Source organism: Channa argus, chromosome 6 (assembly GCF_033026475.1).
Source record: "Channa argus isolate prfri chromosome 6, Channa argus male v1.0, whole genome shotgun sequence".
Classification (NCBI taxonomy): domain Eukaryota; kingdom Metazoa; phylum Chordata; class Actinopteri; order Anabantiformes; family Channidae; genus Channa; species Channa argus.
Window position 1 is genome coordinate 24,177,106 of NC_090202.1, and position 20,772 is coordinate 24,197,877.

General features: G+C 40.9%; 1 protein-coding gene across 13 annotated transcripts in view; it reads left to right on the forward strand.

Annotated features, from left to right (window-relative positions):
• tenm4 (teneurin transmembrane protein 4) overlaps positions 1-20,772 on the forward strand; it is a 139,856-nt gene that overhangs the window by 78,462 nt on the left and 40,622 nt on the right. For 8 of the 13 annotated variants that reach the window (XM_067507781.1, XM_067507784.1, XM_067507788.1 and 5 more), the window contains 8 exons: positions 2,129-2,230; positions 2,974-3,168; positions 4,674-4,874; positions 8,199-8,384; positions 10,825-10,851; positions 13,337-13,483; positions 15,902-16,118; positions 20,357-20,476. In XM_067507781.1, coding sequence (XP_067363882.1) covers positions 2,129-2,230; positions 2,974-3,168; positions 4,674-4,874; positions 8,199-8,384; positions 10,825-10,851; positions 13,337-13,483; positions 15,902-16,118; positions 20,357-20,476 — 1,195 coding nt within the window. The remainder of the gene's footprint in view (positions 1-2,128; positions 2,231-2,973; positions 3,169-4,673; positions 4,875-8,198; positions 8,385-10,824; positions 10,852-13,336; positions 13,484-15,901; positions 16,119-20,356; positions 20,477-20,772) is intronic. The other 5 variants (XM_067507786.1, XM_067507785.1, XM_067507789.1 and 2 more) reach the window with 1 other exon arrangement.

Here is a 20,772-nt window from a genome sequence, read left to right on the forward strand (position 1 = left end):
GCCATGCCATACTAATACATCTGGGGGGATAGAGTGTCCCTGTCTTTAATCTGGGTTACTCCTCATTACTTGGCTGTGGCTTCATGGCAATGTGAAATGTGTCCCCCTGAATGTTTTGTATCACTGCCCTGTGGAGCATGAAGCCATTTGTCCTTGCTGCCTGGTGCCAGACATGCTTCAAATCCGACACAGCTTCCTATACAGGGGAGAAACGCAAGGGAAAGCACAGACCCAACACCAATGTCTTACTTTACATCTGGTTTCACTCTATAGCAGAGGCTCTCTCTGTACACAACCACCCATCATTCAAAGGTGTGGGACCATCCTCTGAGAGCATGGCAAGACGCTGATTAAACCTGCCTATTGCAAGCTACTCTGTCCTTACCCACTGCAGAGACTCACACAATAGTTAGCTCCCCTGACATGAAGGGTAATGAATTTCAATGAAGCTCTGCTTGAATTCATGATTTATGTGTTGGCCTACGTCGAGTGTGTGGCTAGGAGATATTCATGGCCTCTCTTCCATGCTCTCAGAGGAAACACATGCAGTAGACCCGGGCAATATGCAGTCTACTAAAATAGATTTTAGAATGGAAGAAATGTGGTTCAGCAAAGAAACACTCATGATAAAAAAAGGATGGCTTAATTAAAGGTGCATTCATGTAAACTAGTTGCCCGCTTCATATGTCAGGGGTTTGCTTTTTGAAGTTTAAGTAGGATCTCTCTAGATGAACTATAAACTACAATTTTTGTCTCCATGTGTGTAAGCTGCAAGAATCTCACTTCCATAACTGTACTTCCTCAAGGAATCTCTCCTGCTAAGAATGCACACATGCCACACCTCTCTCCAACGCACCACTTCACACAAACACTGCTCTTTTTTCTAGCTGCAAGGAATAAGGCCTAGGCCTCCTGTTAGATGTTCTAGACATTTTCAAAACCACACCAAAACGCTGACTTGCTTTCACCCCACCCACGGGGTAGACTTTCCTGCATCCTTTTACTAACCCACCATGGCAAAGGCAAGCATGCAGCACAGAAGACAGCAGCATTTTCCCTGCTCACTGCCTACCCTCCTCTCTTTTCACTCTGTCTCTGGGCTGTCTCCTTCTCTCTCTCCCTCTCTATTTGTCTCTTCTCTCTGTCTTGAATTGCATCCTCAGTGATGATTGACTCTCCAGAGTAAAGGGAAGCCAAATCCACGGCTCATATTTCTAGGCCTTTGTGGAGCACAAGAGATTCTTTGTTCAGTAAGTTTTGCCTCAGAGCTTCTTCTGCCTGAAGGCAATGGACAAGATTGAATATTTTTCAGCACCATTTCAGGCTTAATTCAGTGAGCATCGTGTTTCAGGATTCTGCTGCTGTCGAACACCTCAGAGATCAGTGGTCACTCTTATTTCAGCTGAAACAAAGTGTCTGAAGATGATAGTCAAAATACTTATTTTGCCAACATATTTGATTTAATTAGATAGATCAATAGAGGAAATGAGGAGTGGAGACATGCTTATCTGATTGTTTTGCACTGCACAAAATGCCCTCAGTCTATTAGCAAACAGAATCCATGGGTTTGTCATTACGGAAAACATGTGTTTCCATGCAGGTTGAGGCCTATAAAAAATGTGAAGGTCGATGTTTAACATATGATATACCTGAAAGACAAAGAGGGGACTGAAGGCATCATTTAAAGTAGAACAAAACATTTATTATGATCTCTTATAAACAGGTACACAGGTTAGTCACACAAAGACGTTTCTACATGGAGATATTCACAGCTACGTTCAGTGTTTTCCACATCCGGCCTTTCATATGACAGTGAGAAAATGCAGCCGATCCAGTGCCAGTTATTGTCAGTCCTTCAACTGCATTTGGAACTTCTGAGAGTTTATTTGCTGTACTTTGAAAACTTTTGATGGAAGCCCAGGTGATCAGGCCCTTTTAGTGAATTCTACCGAACATTAGTAACACTAAAATGTTTAGCAGTGAAACAGAACTGTTGACAGAATTGTGGAGCCTGTGCTTATTACTGTCATTAGCATAGGGATAATAATCAACCCAGAGAAAATTAGTGGGAGGAAAAATGTTTTTCAAACCGCATTACTCAGAAAAGCCCCTGATTGCTCTCTCGCAGATTCTATTGATGACTGTCCCAGTAACTGCTTTGGGAATGGTGACTGTGTTGCTGGAACATGCCACTGCTTTTTAGGATTCAAAGGACCTGACTGTGGGCGAGGTGAGTCACTTACACAGTCATAATGTCTTTATTGATCTCCTTTGTTCGGATGCATAACGTTTTTGAAATCCTGATCAAATTCTACTCACCATATGACCAGATCAATGCAATTTAAATTGTACAATTACTTTTAATTGTACTCCCGATCTTTATTATTAAATCAAGTAGTATTATTCAAGATAATTCATTTTTACATCTATCTCTCCTATTGCTGTATTGTGTTACATTTTAAAGAATAGCTGTTCAGGGATGAGAGCTTCACCTGCAGGGCTTGTAATGATATTTATTTGATTGATTTGATTGGTTTTAATGCTGTATTTATTTTTCACCTAATTATATTAAAACCCCATTTTAGGCAATGTTTAGATCAATAGTACTGTAGTTTGTTTTAGTTACATACAGTTTACAGTTACACATTCAGCGCTGCCGCCTGTTATCCATGTGTTGATTGGCACCACATTTTACACTTTATTTTAACTCCTCTTTATTTTTAACAGCTTCAAAACAGCCATTGTAAACGTATGACATATGTGTTGCGTGTTTTTGTTACAATTTGGGTCACAGCTGCACCAAATGGTAAAAGGCAGTAGTTTGTGCTTTATTTTGCACACAAAAGCAAACCTTTTAATATTTTGGTCAGCAGCGCTTTGTCAGATCATTGCTTTTCCGCCCGCTCACTTTCGATGATGCTATGGTTGGAGGACTCTATTCAAATGGATGTATGCTGTCTGCTCTTTTCAAAGCGGCCTGTCCAGTGCTATGCAGTGGGAATGGTCAATACCTTAAAGGTCGCTGCATGTGTCACAGTGGCTGGAAGGGCTCCGAGTGTGACGTTCCTACCAACCAGTGCATTGACATCACATGCAGCAACCATGGGACCTGTATTGTGGGAACCTGTATCTGCAACCCAGGCTACAAAGGGGAAAACTGTGAAGAAGGTAATTGTTTCGATAAATCAGGCTAAAATATCCTATAACCGCCAGTTTAGCTTGTTAGCACTTGACATTTTAGCAAAATACTCATAATGAAGACAGCAATTAAGTTGCTATGGCTTGTTTAACACTGTGTATAGTAGAAAAAGGCAGGATATCCTCCATGAGGAGCATTATAGCAATAACTGTTGACAGCATGTATGCTGGATGACTTTTTCTGTATAACTCGTGGATATAAGGTATTACTTTAATCGGAACAGTCCATTTATTGTCTAAAAGTCTGACAACAATTCTGATGATAATAACCATTAGAAGCACCACATTCAAGATGCTGGCTTAGGGTTCACCAGATAAGATTGAAGGAGCTATTGTATTTGTCAGCTCTTGAAGGCTCTCATTTCAAGATGAAAAATGGACCCTGGGAGTTTGATAAATGGGGGTTTGTGACATCTATAGGCCCCCATTCTATTTTGGGTGGAGTGTTAGCCATAAGGAGTGGAGGAAAAAGGGGACGAGGGCCCTTTAACATTTTTACCTTTCTTCCGTGCGACCTTCAGCCACAATGATTAATTGCCAGGAGAGAGTTTCTTGTCAGTTAGCCTCTGATCTTTGTGCCTTGTGCCCAAACCATCTGCTAAGATGTGAGAGATCCTGTTTGTCTCACGATAACGGCCTTTATACCCATTTATGTCATGGTAAAGGGGAGCTGCCATGGCACAGCCTGCTGCTCTCAGTGGCTCGACACTGCTGCTACTTGACGCCCATTTGCCATATGTGTGTACCACACTGATATTGTCTGGTGGTATTGTTGTGATTGTATGCTCCCACAATTATCCCAGAATAAGTGAGCCCTTATTTAATACCATGTCAAAGGGATTAGATGCTATGGAGACAGGCAGTAATTTCATGATTTCATACTAATTAAACATGTAAGATGTACACTGATGCAGTGTGCAGAAGGAAGCCGCACTGAGAAGCTAGCACAAGGCTTTTTTACTCACATTGATCCTCAAATAGTCTGTAAAGTCAAACATGCTCACTTACATAGGATGTCTAGCTGTTGCCCCAGGCCTTTCCTTACTTTACATCATTTTCTCCTTTACAGTCTATTTATGTGGGCCTTGGTTTTCCAGCCTTCCGATCACTCATCATCGTAGCTTTCATTTTAGAGAAATGTGCTCCTAATAAGCTCCTTACCACTCTGGGAGGCAGTTTCGCTTGTCCGATGATAGAAACATGCTAACAGGAATGCAGGCAATATCTGTAGACTCATGCCATGAGCCTCTGTGTTAAAAACGCATTTAATTCACTTCTTATTAAAATCCCACCTTTCCAGGAAGGTGGGCTGACGGTGGCTTCCTTGCATCATTTTGTGTGTGTTCCCTGTGTTCACGTAGTAAACCGGTAGTTTTGTTATCTTATATTATTTAGGCTCAAATAGAGATAACAGGTAGCCTCTTTGAGAGGGGAACAGCAGTTGTGTCTCACTTTGTCTTTTGGGACTCTTTCAGTGGACTGCCTGGACCCAACATGCTCAGGGCGAGGGGTATGTGTCCAGGGAGAGTGTCACTGCTTTGTGGGGTGGGGCGGGCCAGGATGTGAGAGCCCCAGGGCCTCCTGCATGGATCAGTGCTCTGGACATGGAGCTTTTCTGGCAGATACAGGAACCTGCAGCTGTGATCCCAACTGGACAGGCCATGACTGCTCTACAGGTGAGTGCTTTCCTTCAATGAGAGTAAACATTAGACAGAATTACTCTTCACAGGCCGCTGCTATATACAAAGTAGTCTTTAATCTTCCTTAAAATTCAAGCCATCGTGCATATGAATAAAAGAAATTATCATGGTACTTAGAGCAGTAGAAGGTTTTATCATAACTGAATTGAGATGGACCCCTAAAACTTGTTGCATTTCAAATTTACTGTTCTCCCTCACTACTACACAGAAACAACAAAAGCAAAGAATATACTTGAAATCCTTGTCAGTTCATCTATGATAACATCCTCAGCTTTTTATCAGAATTGATTTCACTGCTTGATACAATATAACTGTGGTAATTGATAGACTCCTCGTGGAAGTAAACATTTCTGATTATGTTAAAAGGAAATCGCTCACATAAAAGCCTCAATTATTCACATCAATGATCAGTAGGAGGTCCACAGCTAGCAATCAAAAACTTGTTGGTTTTGCTCTAAATTTGTTTCTTTTACAAAAGGTTTCATCCTCAGTCTCACTGTGGTGAGTTGGCAGCCACAGACAAGAAAGAAATGTATAAATGTATAAATAATGCAAGTTAATGCACTTTTTGGAGTTAGGGTTGTCCTCACATTGGCACAAGGTTCACAGCTGATGATAGCTGTTTCTGCTCCAGAGGGTTGTTCCCAGTGTGTTCATTTTGTCTGTGGGGAATGCTCTTTCTAAGTACTCATGAGATACAGTTTTACAGCTAGAATATACCTTCTGGAGGCTCTTAGGATGAAAAAAAGGGGCCTGTACAGTTTAGGTTCAGCTTTGACAGCAACCTGCCTGCTCACATTTACCAAAGAAATATTTTACTGCAAAAACCTCAGTGAACTCAGTGGTAGATTGTTAAAGAGCTGTCAAATGTAGGTATCTAACATCACTGGCTTACAGCGATGGTAGATGCAATAGTTCCAGAATAAAAGGATTTTTTTGGTCTTTTTACTGTATAAAGCCTGCTGAAGAATTCCAGTTTTCTACACATACTGTATAAAATGCATATATGAGAATATATTCATGTTATTCGTATTCTCTGGCAGATTAAAGCTTAAGATAACTCTGTTTGAACAGTGGATAATCAGTATGTCAGCTCAGGTTTTGTAGCCTTGAGCTGTTTTCATTTAGATGCAGTGATTTGTATTCTGACAAAAATAAAAGTACTCAGACATAGGAAACTCTTTATATTCTAAGCAGACACAATGACCTATTAGGAAATCCTAGGGATTTTGAAAGAAATGGGCAGTTAGTCTGATTTTGCCCCGCAGAGAGAGAGAGAGCTCTGAATATGATGGTGAGTTGGCTCTGTGTCCTTCTTTATCCTGTTCCTTGTAGAGCATTCTGTGGTCTGATACAACACTAAGCTTGGTTGTAGGGTACTACAACTAGCAGCCTATTACCTCGTCATCTAGAGGGAAAACAAAGATGGAAAGCTTTCAAAATGACTTTGAAGGTTCTTTAATTTCCCCTCCCCAATACTTTCAGTCACAATCTCATTTTCTCATGCAGATTTGGAACAGTACAACGTAGGTGTGCACAGTTGGCAGCAATGCTGTTACTAGCCATAAATAATGCCTGGGGTTTTGTGTCCTTTAATATGTGTGTTTTTATGCCATTTTTGCCATTCTCCAGCCCAGAGGAAAGTTTGTTTACACAGTCCTTTAGTGCAAATGGTAACGGCCATCATGGGGATGGGGGTATTTCTCACTGTGGACTCCTCTGGCCATGGATAATGAGGGTTTGCCTGCAGGCGGTAATTGCATCTTTATCATGTTAAAGGTTTTTCCTTTGTTTCAAGTGAGCAGTTGTCTCACAGTCATTTTGAGTCTGTTTTCTCTGACCAATGTGTCCTAAGAAATCTAAGAAAAGAGCTGCTAGAGCAGTGTTGTTGTTTTTTTTTTTTTGTGATAATTAGATCGCTCAAGATGTTCATTGACACCAGCTATTTAACTTTGTTAAGAATGTCTTTAGAGGATGTTCATTAAAAGGCATAATTCAACAAGTAATTGTTATTAGAAAACGAATTGATAAGCAGATAAGCACCTCTCTGAAAGTTGTGATTTGGTTGTGTGTGTTATTGTGTTAAAAAAAAAAAGTCATAGTAGACAGGATGTTAAATTCAGTAAGCACATTGTACTTCTGAATCGAAAGTCAAATCAAAATTTGCATTTGTATAGTTTATCAATGTGCTGAACTGTAATTAGCAGAGGGCTGATTTTAAAAACCTTTTAAAGCTAGCTTTTTAAGCTCTTAATGTCATGTTATGGTTTGTGGCTGAAAATACCACTCAAATTCAATTTGTAGCAATGACAAAATAGGCACTGTAAAGGCAGTAATTGACTTATTAAAAGATTTTACCTCCAGTTTGGTCCCCTGTGGTCATATTTGAATTGATTTGGCTAATAAGGCAGGAATACATCGCTATTGTTCCTCATTGCCCATACTGCTAAGCCTCTTTTATAACAGAATAGTTAATAAAGAGGTTAACATTTCAATGAGATTCATAAGTAATCTGTCAGTGTTTAATTTCTTTGAGCTTTCGTCTTGTCATACTCTCCCTCGAGTTCATGAGACGAGGGTAATGTCCCAGGCTCTATCACAGCCTGTCAGGGAGGTCTTTCAGAAGCCACACAATAGTGCCAGCCAAGCTTTACTGTGGCTCTGTCTCTCAGTCGCCTTCATTTCATGAATGTATTTCTTCCTCTGGTACTGTGCACTTACGTTGAGTTAAATCTGCAGATTTGGATACTAGGCTTTGAATTCGTCTGTGGATTCCTACATCCTGCCTTTCTTAGTGTTGTAAATCACATGGCAGTGCTATGAACCTCACATGCACTAGAAAGGAAGTAAAAAAAGTCTAATAATAGCGGTTGTCCCGAGATTGTTGTCATTCCTGTAAGAAACTCCAGCTGTGTAATTTTTTTTTCCTCTTTACCTCTTTTGCCCAATAAAGGGGAATTTATAAAGAGGAAAAGAGGCAAGGAGAAGAATAAGTCTGCTAGGCTGCCACAATCCATGTCTTTTCTTTGTAATGGACTTATTAGATTTGTATTGTCAGAAAGGATTGCTCCTTATGAGGTGCAGGAATTTCTTTTCAGCTGCCATCAGACAAGGTAGTGGAGCGTGGCCGCCTTTCCTTGACAATAACTCCTGGATTTGTCTTTTCTTCACCCTTCCCTTGTCCCGTCACCGCCTTGTTTCCCCTTTCCATCCTGCCCCCCACCACCCCCATTCCTTTCTGTCCGTCTTCCCCCACTCTCTCTTTTTTTTTGTCTTTTTCTATGTCCATATCTCCCACAGAGATTTGTGCAGCGGACTGTGGTGGCCATGGAATTTGTGTGTCAGGCACCTGCCGCTGTGACGACGGCTGGATGGGCACTGGGTGTGACCAGAGGGCGTGTCACCCTCGCTGCAACGAACATGGCACATGCAAGGATGGCAAATGTGAATGCAGTCCGGGTTGGAATGGAGAACACTGCACTATTGGTAGGATGGGAAGAGGTATTGGTTTGGGTGGGGGACTCTATATGTATATGTCTCTGTGTTTGGAATGGGTTTGTGGGGCCAACAAAGGCATCGGCCGTCTGTCTGCCTGCGTGTGAATGAAGCAATGGGTGTGAGGGGAAGGGTCCAGTTGGAGAAGAGAGGGAAAAGCATGCTTAATTGAATTTGTGCAACTCGGTAAAGCATGAACAGGTTTACTCAAGGATCTGAGGCTTGCCTTCATGCATTTTAATGTGGGAATGTGCTAAGGTGTCCTTTCCTTTTTTCTCATCCTTCCCCTCATCTCTTTCTTTGCTCCCCTTCCATTTACTATTAATTTCAAATGCTGACTTGTGAGTCATTGTGAGCAGGTCAACCAACACTTTCAGCTGTATGTTTATACTAACAACTGTTCTGTAAACGCTTGCAGAAGATATGTTTTCAAGACCTTGACAGAATGTCAAGAGCTTTCTGGAGAGCTTTGGCTGACTTAAACCTCCAAAAAAGTTCAGACTGCGTTTCCATTGTCTTGCAGAGAGTAAAGTCATGTAACGCTCTGCGTTTTCTATTGCATTTTATAATTCTACAGCTGAGTATGTCAGGAGAGGTTTATAATTGTGTAATGTCTATTTCTTTTCTTTTTTTTATAATATTATTTAACTCCTGCACAAAGTTAATAGGTCAGAGGTAGAATGAGCTAACAGACGTTTGCAGCTCCGTGTCTGCAACCATACTTTTAAAATGTACTCTCAGTGTGTTTGCCATTTTGGAGTTCCAGAAGAGGTGGCTTTCCCGTTGTGAACATTTGTTTGTCACAACGAGCTAGTGACTGCAGTAATTTGTAAATACAAGCAAGAACAGACGCAGCCAAGCTGTTATTATAAGCTGTAGTTGACCTCTCTCTTCTGTTTAATTGCCCCCTGCCAAAGGGACAGCATGAAAATATTCTTTGACTTATGGTGATTGATGTTGACAGTTTTTAATGTTGAACTCATTAACACAAGCGTTTTTTTGTAGTAAGCTTCATGATATTTTGTCTGGACTGTCAAACCTATTCTTTAGGGGAGACCATCCAGAGGACATGCTTTGCAATGCCTGTATGCAACTTCACCATTCCGTCCCTGTGTTACTGTACATCAATTCCCTTTTCTTCTCTACTACTCTGTTTGGTTGTTGTTGGTGGTGGTGGTGGTGGAAAGTAACTAAATACATTTGCATTTACTCAAGTAGTCTACTTATGTAAAGCTTGATACTTGAGTATTTTACAAAGAAATGTTTTGTCTATATTCACCTGAATGTTGTGGTTGTGGGTTTTTTGTACTGTAAAAGAGTTACAGGTAAAAGATACACTGCTGCTTTGTTGACCTTTGCAGGCCACTGTGGTAATTCAATCATTATGATTCTATGATCCAACCACTCAACCATCAGAGAGTAATTGGGACCGAAATGACCACCACTTCCCCCTCATCCACAGCATTTTAGTGAAAGGAAATTTGCAACTCCCACACATTTGAGTCAAGCATCTCAGCAGAGAGATGATACAAAAGTTGAGAATGCAAATCCTATAATGGAGGTGAAAGTTTTGTTCCATATTCATATAGATAAAGATCATTTTTCCCAAAGTATTCTCCTGCACATCTTGGAGCAGAGCTGCCTGAGTACAGAGCCTTGACTCGGTCTGTGAATGTTTAATATGCTAGCCTTACATTATTGATGGGCCTTTTATAAGTGCCATATTGAGATCCCCACTCCCTCAACAAGAATATTCCTCAGTGTCATCCATTAAGAAGCCAAAGATCTCAATTTAAATCAATTTTCATTACCGAACACTCTGTGTTGGCCCCAGGCCCCCTGCCGTGGACTACTGGAGGTCTGATTTGGCCCCACCATTGTCAAAGCCTCTGGTGACCTCATCGGTCTATAGAGGTGTTTCAAGATTAAAAGCTCTTTTTGTTGAACATCCTGACCTCTTGTACGATATTGCTATAGAGATTTAGGTTAGTAATATGTGCATCAATCATGTTGCTTTTGAACTACTCCCCTGAGATATTCTGCCGATCCCAGCAGTTGATAAATGGGGACAGATTGAAATGTTCTTTCTGAGCATATCACTTTTTGCCCTCTCTCTCACTTTTTCTTTCATTTCTCCCTCTCTCGCTCTCTCTCTCTCTCTCTCCCTCTCCCACTCTCTCTCTCTAGCTCATTCTTATTCTCTGTTTTCCACAACCCCCCGCCCCAACTTTTTCCGTCTTTGCCCTTTCCCTCTGTGTTGGATTGTATTTGTTGTGTTGCTTGTAATGCATGATTTTGCTTCATGACAGCACTTTTCAGTTTCCTTTTTAGTTACCTTTTGTAATGTAAACTAACACCGTGCCTTGCTGTCTTGTCATGGAAGTGGCACTGTTCAAACCTCCCTTATATGTCCTGTCTTTTATCTCCCAAGCTCACTATCTGGATAAGGTAGTGAAAGGTACGGCATTCCTCCTTCCTTCTATTTTGCCCTCCTCCCATTGTAACTCCAACCAGCATTAACAAATCATGCACACACACCATGCTCTTCCCCTACATTGACATATGCAAAGACAATGCACCTCTTGTTGAACCAAACAACTCATTCTAAATATCGCCACCTACCATCAACTTTTTGCCATATTGTCACACGGTAATCTCCACTTAGCACTTTCGCACCTGGTGAGTCAAGTTGTGCTGCTTTTTTTTTTCTATGTGTTGAATATTTGGTTTGTGTGCGGTCTTGCTTTCTCAATAGGGGGGTGTTGGGAAAGGGGCTTTATAACCTGTGCCATGCATTATGGATGAGTGTGCAGCTGTGAGCAGGGCCTGATAGGTGCTGAGGCCGCATCCTCTCTAATTAAAAGAGTTCATGGTCTGGTTGGTGCAGGGCAAGCAGGGGGTGGAGGCTCTGCAGCAACCCTGTCTCTCTGCTCCCAGTACCCTCTCTCTATCTCTCTGTGTCCTTGGTAATGGACCACCTGGCATGAGAGTGGCTGCCAGAGGAGTCCTTCGAACACTTGCAGCCTCACGTTTGGAGCTGTTTCAGGCAGGCTTGGGCAGGACTCAGCAGGGTGCTCCTTTCAGAAAGAGCTGCCAATTAAGTTGAACTGATGCCAACAGAGAGTGGATCTTTATTTATGCTTGTAATAAACATTTGGAGCTTACTAATCATCTGTCTCCACTAGTCAAACCAGAGTTGTTTTGTCCATTTGCTCAATAAAAGGACAGCTAATGCCCAAATGTATCTAGGCAGCAAGACATTTTCTGATTGCATTAAACCTCAGTAGTGAGTCTCTTTATTCAGGGGAAACAAGAAAAAAATGGAGATGGGATTGTTAATTGTTCTAACAATTTTATTGCTGTGAAGTTTATGCCAATTATTCAACAGTCAGCATGCTGTTAGCATTTTTTTGTTATTTGCCTTAATTACCTTACAAAAAAAGCTCTGTTATATTTTAATATGAAACTTGGTTAACAGTAAAATCCATTATGCTTATGTAGTGGCTTTCTGTGTTGGACAAACAGCAGATCAGAAAGGAAACACAGATAGGTCAGGGATACTATTTATACTAATATTTTCTTAGTCTTGTTCCAATAAATTTCCAGTAAATTAATGTTTAGTTCTGCTTTGAGACATTTTTAATGTTTAGTTCTGCTTTTGAGACATTTTTAAATCGCCAACGTGGGTTGTTCATTGATCCACGGTTACATTAAGACTCATGTCACGATACCAGTCTCGTACTCTGTACTGCAACAACCAAACTGCACCTCATGTATCACTCGGCTAACCATGCAATCTAGAGTATCTACAGCTGTTCTTGTTGCTGCTTCTACTTTTTAATCTACTTATGTACTTATCTTAGTTTCTTTTCTAATTACTGATTCTTCCTTCAACTGATTGTTCTCTCTTTAACACATGTCCCCTGTTCGCCACACCCATCTTGTCTCCTTCTTTGCTCTCTCATTCTTTCTCCCTGTGTGATGTAAGAGCATCGAGACAGCCGCCCCAGTCTGTTTAGTTTAAAATGGGTCAGCTTAGCATTCTCTATTTCAAGGCAGCTCCCTAAAAACACAGAGTGTGACAGACTTGGTATGTTTGATATCTAGAGATGTTACCTCATCCTCAGCCTCTGTATCAGCGAGGGGATGCGAATCATAAGGTAGCAGATGAAGTCCAAACAGCCCTAGAAAAATGGGCGAGATAATCCACTGATCCATACCCTAGTGAGGACCTATCCAGAGAGAAACGTTTGGAGAGGAATGTTTCACCTGCCGCTCTGCTCCAGCCTGCTCTTAGCTCCCTTGGGGTCACATGCCTGGGAACACAGTTAGTGCAAACATAACGCCCCCCTGCATAATGCTCTTTAGCGCAGCCTTGTCCACTTCTTGCTTTTTTATTTTGCATTCGGCTTCTCTTGATGACAAAAAAAACATAATTTGGAGACTGTCGGAAGGAGTACACACAATGATAATTTTTTTCTGCTGCAGCATCATTGCAGCTCACCCTTTATTGAAGACTACAGTAGCAGTAATGCGATGAACAGAATGATCACATTTGAAAAAAGCATTAAATAGTTTTCAGTTATAAGCAAGTATGCCAGTATACACACCACTGCTCTCATTACCCAGCTATAGTGGCATAAATACAGGAGGCTAGTCTACTGTAGTAATGAGTGAATATTGATTTAGAAGATCCCACTTATCTGATTTTACTGCAAAGGGATATTAAAAGCTTCACAAAAGGTTTATCAAATTAATCAACTTCAGCTGAGGGTCATTATAGCTGCCTTCACCCATTTAAAATCTTAAAATGACTTTAGGCTATTGCAACCAGAGACATTTTAGCAATTAAATGCAAGTCATCAGCATTGTTATTGTTTTTTTTTTTATCTGCTTTATTCAAAATGCTGTGCCAACTTCTGTCTTTGTCCTTTGTTACACAGAGGGCTGCCCTGGTTTGTGCAATGGAAATGGTAGGTGCACTCTGGGTAACAATGGCTGGTACTGTGTGTGCCAGCTGGGCTGGAGGGGCACTGGCTGTGACACCTCTATGGAAACCGCCTGCAGTGATGTCAAGGACAACGATGGAGGTAAAATCACAAACAACACACAGTAGTACCTTCTGACGCTGGCCAAGCACCAACAGTGACTCTTCACTCGACAAGATTTGACTATAGAATTTAGCAACCTTTGTGCTTGAGAGTATATTGTACCTGCTTTATGCTTTCCAGGCTGACTTGTACTCTTATGCAGGTGAGGATGAGGAGTGGCTTCCAGTCAGTCAGCTGGACAACAAGTTTTTATTACAAAGCAGAGTAGCTGGCCTGAGGTACCAAGCATGCACTGGCCCCAGGAGGAAGTTCCTGCTCTGCCCTCTAACTAGCCCCGAGCAGAGCCAGGCACACACACAGAGCCAGCCAGAGGGCTGCACTGCTCTTGAAGCCAAGTGGGAGACGTGACTTCCTTTCTTTGAGACCTCATTCTAGGCTTGAGCTGTGCGCTAGCATCCCTTATTTATGCAGGGGCTGTTTGTCTCCTCATCGCTGTGAAGGGACCACAGCATTCTCAATGGCAAAGACAGGGTTGTGCTAGGGATTTGACTGACTCCTGACAGCAGGGGTTATTTTTATCACCCATCTGGCCAGATAGGCCCCTGAAAAGGGTAGAGACTTGAATGACCCACTTCAGCAAAGTAAAGTGCATTGCACAGCTCTTTTTGCCTCGCGTTGTTTCATCTTTTTCAGATAGATTATAGATAGGCAAGGGCAAGCATTGCTAGAGGTGTTCAAATCTTCTCTAGGACAAGATGTACAACCTCAATTCCAAAAAAGTTTGGAGGATGTGTAAAACGTAAATAAAAACAGAATGCAATGATTTGCAAAACTCATCCACCCATATTTTATTCACAATACAACATAAACAACATATTGGATGTTAAAACTGAGAAAATTTACCTTTTCATGGACAATATTAGCTCATTTTGAATTTGATGGCAGCAACACATCTAAAAAAGTTGGAACAGGGCAATGTTTACCATTGTGTAGCATCCCCTCTTCTTTAACACTTGTCTGTAAATGTCTGGGAAGTGAGGACCAGTTTTAAGAAAGGATTGTTGTCCCATTCTTGCCTGATGCAGGATTCTAGCTGCTCAACAATCCTGTGCCTCTTTTGTTTTATGATGCGGCAAATTATTTCTATTGGTGAAAGGTCTGAAGTGCTGGAGGGCCGTTCAGCAACGGGACTCTTCTCCTGTGAAGCCATGCAGTTGCCATGGATGCAGTATGCGGTTTAGCATTGTCTTGTTGAAATATGTAAGGCCTTCCCTGAAAGAGAGGTTGTCTGGATGGGAGCATATGTTGCTCTATAACCTCTTCGTACTTTTCAGTATTGAGGCCTTTCCAGATGTGTAAGCTGCCCACGACATAGGCACCGTCATATCTTCAGAGATGCCGGCTTTTGAACTGTCCACTGATAACACTTGGGAAAGTCCCTCTCCTCTTTAGTACGCAGGGCACAGCGTTCATGGTTTCCAAAAAGAAAAAAATTCCAAATTTTCCAAATTTGGATTCATCCGACCACAGAACAGTTTTCCATTTTGCCTCAGATCATTTTAAATGAGCATTGGCCCAGAGAACACAGTGGCGTTTTCTAGACCGTGTTTACATATGGCTTCGTCCTTGCATGATACAGCTCTACCTTACATTTGGGGATTGCACAGCAAACTGTGTTCACAGACAGTGATTTCTGGAAGCGTTCCTGAGCCCATGCAGGGATGTCCAGTAGAGAATCATGCCTGTCATACGTTTGGTCTTGTCCCTTGTGCACAGATTCCCCCTGATGCTCTGAACCTTTTGATGATATCATGATGATATTATATTCTGTAGATGGTGGAATCTTCAAAGTCTTTGTAATTTTACATTGATAAATATTTTTATGAAATTGTTCCACAATTTCTAGACGCAGTTTGTCACAGATTGGTGAGACTCTGCCCATCTTTATATTTGAGAGGCCTCTCTGAAATGCTCGTTTTATACCCAGTCATGTTACTGACCTGTTGCCAATGAACCAATTAACCATTAGCTGTCAGATGTTCCCCCATTTGTTTTTGATTTGCAGCAATTACTTTTCCAGCCTTTTGTTGCCCCTGTTCTAACTTTTTTGAGATGTGTTGCTCCCATCAAATTTAAAATAAGCTAATATTTTCCATGAAATGGTAAAATGTCTCAGTCTGATATGTTGTTTATTGTGAATAAAATATGGGTTGATGAGATTTTTAAATGATTGCATTCTGTTTTTATTTACGTTTTACACATCCTCCCAACTTCTTTGGAATTGAGATTGTACATGAATGTAATAAAACTGCCAACATAAAAAATGCTCTATGAAACATCAAATATACACTGTGTGCTTAGTTTCTTTTGTTAGGTGTGTATCCAGGCTATTGTTTAGTAAGTGTGTGTGTGTGTGTGTGTGTGTGTGTGTGTGTGTAACTTATTTGACCTTGTCAGATGGCCTCGTTGACTGCATGGATCCAGACTGCTGTCTGCAGGCAACCTGTCACACCACCTCTCTGTGTGTGGGCTCCCCGGACCCCCTGGACATCATCCAGGAGACACAGATGTCCTCTCTACAAAGCAACCTGCAGACTTTCTATGACCGGGTACACTTCCTTGTAGGCAGGGACAGCACCCACGTCATTCCTGGAGCAAACCCCTTCGATGGCAAGTGAGTGACTTGTGCATTACTCACACCAGATACCACCCTTTGCAACGTTCTGTAATCACACGAAAGCTCACACGAAAGCTATTACTATCCAGGGAAAAGATCATTACTATTAAATTAAATGATCTTTTCTCTCCATCATTATTTGTTTTTCATGCTTCAGTTACCTGTAAGATCATACTGATTTAGTTGAGTCAGGTAAATTATTAATTACTGGATAAATTTTTTATTCACCTTTAATTACTTGCTCAGGAGGCTTGAATTTGATTGTATAAACAGTTGTGTAGCTCTGTTCATTGGATTATAACCTTATCCATGTTGGATTTGCGTTCTTGTTCACTTAATTGTTTTTAAATAATAATTCTGATGCAATCACAAATCACAGTGGTTTTTTATTATTAATGTAGTCCAGTGCAATTACAATGCTATGAATATAGAACTGACACATTTTAGCAGAACATTGTTTTTAACTTGGACCAAAATATCTGTGCGAGGGATGGAGGCACCCATAGGCAATGCAGGCTCAAATGGGCAGGGATTTGTGGAATTCCACCTACAAGGATGATGGACAGATGATGATGGACAAACATAGAATGGGGCGAAAAGCAAGAAGCATTCCCTGGCAAGAAAGGCATCTCATATTTATGTATTGTGATTACTTTTAGTGTAATCCATCTGAGGCTCACTCCCAGAGGCAGAGCTCACGACACCACAGCCATGGAATCTGAGATGCTTTCATATCAGACAGGATGGCTGTCAAAAATCCCAAAAGATTTCCCTGCCTCTCTTTTCCTTTGTCTCCCTCTTTTTTCATCTTTAATCACTTCAGAGACTGTGTCACCCTATTTGCATCCTACTTGCTTATGGATCTTTCTCATCTCTTATTGTACTTCTGTAAAACAGACAAAGCAGTAATACATTTAGAACAGGCAGAAAATATTTCACAATTTTGACTAGCATCTAGTGAAAAACTTTTTTTTTTTTTTTTTACTTTTTCCCCTAAATGATAGTTGAAGGTTGTAATTTCTGACATCACTATTTTTAGTCCAGCGAGCAGTATTATTTCTTTTAGTACGAGAGTTGCAGGACATTTAAATGCTGGCTGATAGTTGAGGTGTGCAAATGTGCTGTTTTCTAACCTAATAGTATCTATCGTACTTTGTTATTTGCTTCAAAACATTTTTTATCTCAACACTATCTATAATTTGTATTTAAATATTTATTACGTGCGTGTGATTAGACTTTAGCAGTCATTTAGTTTGCAGTTTAAATAGAAGAAAATATGTAGAAATTACATCAACTGTCACCAAACCCCAAGTCAAACTCTGCCTGTTATTGAACTTTTTGTGAAAGTGTCAGTCAGTACTTGAGAACAGCACTCGTAACACACTTTGTGACATTTTCCCTCATTGACATTTTTCTGGTTTTTCAAGAACCACTCAACATTTTGCTGTTCTTCACTGGACAGAGGAAGAAGCATAGACGGTTGAGTAATAATCTTGTCTCTCTCAAAAGAAGATGCAGACATAAATAAGTAAAATGAAGAATGCAGAGATGAACTGCATGATTGGAGGCCTCGGCTCACCTAAAAATATCAGTGATAATCTATTATTCATGCTTGGTATTCATTCCCCACCCACTGACAGATATGAGCAGTTATGACAGGGGCCTCTGGGCTTCAGATGAGCCTTACAGGCATGGTCACAGCATCTTCCTGATATGCCTGGCCTGGTCACATGATCATCACTTTATTGATCCACTAACCACTTCCTCATGGTAGTAGACATGTAGGATTGCTATTTCTGATGTTTCCCACCACAAAAAGCTGCAAAGGTGCCACTGAATAAAGCATCTGTCGCTGCATAAAGCGTCTCAACTCTCTACCGTGACACATAATACAAGAGACTGCCAAGGCCCAGCAGTGGATGCTGACTGGAATAGTAAACAGGGACTTTGTCCGTGAAACAATTTGGGCAAAGATTGATAGCTGGCTTATAATAGCAAGGCAGAAGCCATTCGCTTCATTTACAGGCCCGCGCATTTATTATTTTATTTATAACTTTTTTATTAGCATTAGGCCATTAGTGTCAGAAAATCACTTGTTTGTTTTCTTCTCAGTGTCCTTAATCCCTTTTAGCAGTATTGTATTATACTTAGTTAGAAACGAGCGTTAGAAACGTACGTTGACATCTCCTCATTTTACACTCTCATAGCATAGTATACAAGGCAGTGTTTGCAGCAGGGTTTACCCTATAATCAAGTCATTTACATCGGTAATGATGTCTTTGTTGCCTTTGTGGTGATGGTACCATTTATTACCCTCGCTCATTGCAAGTTCTCTCTACTTAAGTCTGCCATGCATATTTTATCTGAAATAATACCAAGCATTTCAAAGTAAAGGGTGTGAAAATGTTACGCTGTGTAACTGCAATGCAACTGTATGTCTATTAAGTTTATGTGTGAGGTTTTTATGCACCAAATGTCCAGTTTCATTTAAAGCAATGCATGTTCCAGAGCAATACACCCGCTTTTGCTGAAACGAGCAGTTTGTGGTGAATCAATACAACAGTAGAATTTTTCTATGAAACACTGTTGTAATTAGCTGTGAGTATTACTAGCTTGCTAGTTTTGACATCAAGTGGAGAGTCAGTTCAGAACCGCTTGTTCACATGTTGCAAGTTTAATCATGTCAGAAAGTTAGTGAAGCAGTAAGGGGTATCGGCTTCATGGGCCAACAACACTTACGTGAAAACGTTGGCTAAATCCATCCCAAAACTTGACTGGGCTTGTTATCTCTTTAAAGATATTAAACCAGATATGATTTCCTGCTGAGTGCAGTCACATGTTTATTTTTCGCAGTGTGTTGTCTTTGCCCTCTTTGAATGATGTATGATACGCTGGAGGATGGAGATACTGTGAAGTCCCTTTTGACTTTGCGAATCCTCTTGGGAAAAAAGTGAAATATCATAGAGGGGGCAATTCTGTACCAAATGCTTCATGCTTCCTTTGCTGCTCTTTCTCTGGTATTTGATGTCAATATTTAAATCATTTGTCTTGACAGCAAGGAATCATCTCCCCATGTGGTTCACGGAGGCAGGAATGAGATAGTTCCACTTTTACAGCTCCATCTGAAGAAAATGTGCCTCCTCAAACAAGTCTCTAAGATAAACTGTCGGCACCAATGATTAATCGTAGACAGCCAGGCGAGTGTTAGGTTAACTTTGGTAATAATTTTATTGAAATTCATCTACACTGTAGATAGATCTTTGGTTATGGACCCAAGGATTCAGAGCAGTATCTCGTTGCCTGTTTACAGTGTAGTGGTAGACAGCCAAGGTCTTCTGAAGGAGACCTGGCCTAATTAACATAAAACTGGGTTCCTGGGGACCAGGATAGTGTAGGGTGAATGATTTTGCCTCTGGTAAGGACATGATGAGGGCAGCTACTAACATGCTAGTGTTAATTGTTTCCAGTACATGGCAGTATTTAAGACCCAAATGTATTAAAAATAGCCATGGTCTAATGAAGAAGTGACAGTAAGGAATTTGTTAGGGGACAGATTTTTGCCAACTACCACAGAAACGATGGCTGACCATGAGCTGGGCCTTGCTTAATGACGAGGGCAAACTCAGTGAGGGAGACATGATACAGCAAGGTCTCAACTCATCAGTTCAGTAAGATTAGAAGGTGAATTTGGATGACTTCCCGCTATTGATTGGTGGGGACTGATGATCAGATCTAATTTATGCAGCTTCTGGAGACCTGATGTCAGTCTGGAAATCTGCCGCGGTCTTGATAACCCGCCAAGAAAGTCCTGCAATCTGCATTCCTATTATTTACCACCCTTGCATTCCATAATGGAAAAGATAAATCCGGATTTTTTTTTAATTAGAACAAAAGGAAAGTAAAGCTTCCTTATCTCATTATCCTTCCATTCTGGATAGAAAGATTTTCCTATGAGGTGTTAGTTCTGTTTCTGTTGTAATTTCCTATCATTGTGCACATCATTTCCTTTGGTATACTGTTACAGTTGCAAGGGGGGAAAAAAAACGTGTACACTGGAATACTACATTAGAAACACAATACACAAAAAGCCAATACCATTACTAATTTACAGGGGGTTTGCAGAACTATTGATTTTTTTCCTGTTATTTCTTCAAACTAACTGTATTTATGTAGTAAGTTTGAGCTAAAAGGATTCCGTCATTGTAACTGTGTTGTAACTGCTCATTTCCATGCAGCCACGCTTGTGTCATTCGTGGACAAGTAGTGACCTCGGACGGAACGCCTCTGGTTGGAGTCAATATAAGTTTCATCAACAACCCGTCTTATGGTTACACAGTCACCCGGCAGGATGGAAGGTAAGTGACCTCTTCTTTATGTTGACACGCACATGCACACACAAGACAAAGGCTGCATTTCAGATGCCACTGATTCCTACCTAAATAGGTTTTACAGAGATGCGATAGTGATATTAATATTATTGTCAAATACTTGTTGTTTAGCCGTGTTGAATTTTAATGATGGAAGGAAAAAACACAGTTGCCACTGCAAACTGTGCCGCCATTGATCTGCTTTGTGCTTTCATTTGGTCCAATTTTGGAGTTCTCGGCTCAATTCCCAGAGAAATCAAACAAAGCCCTTCTGGTACACTCAT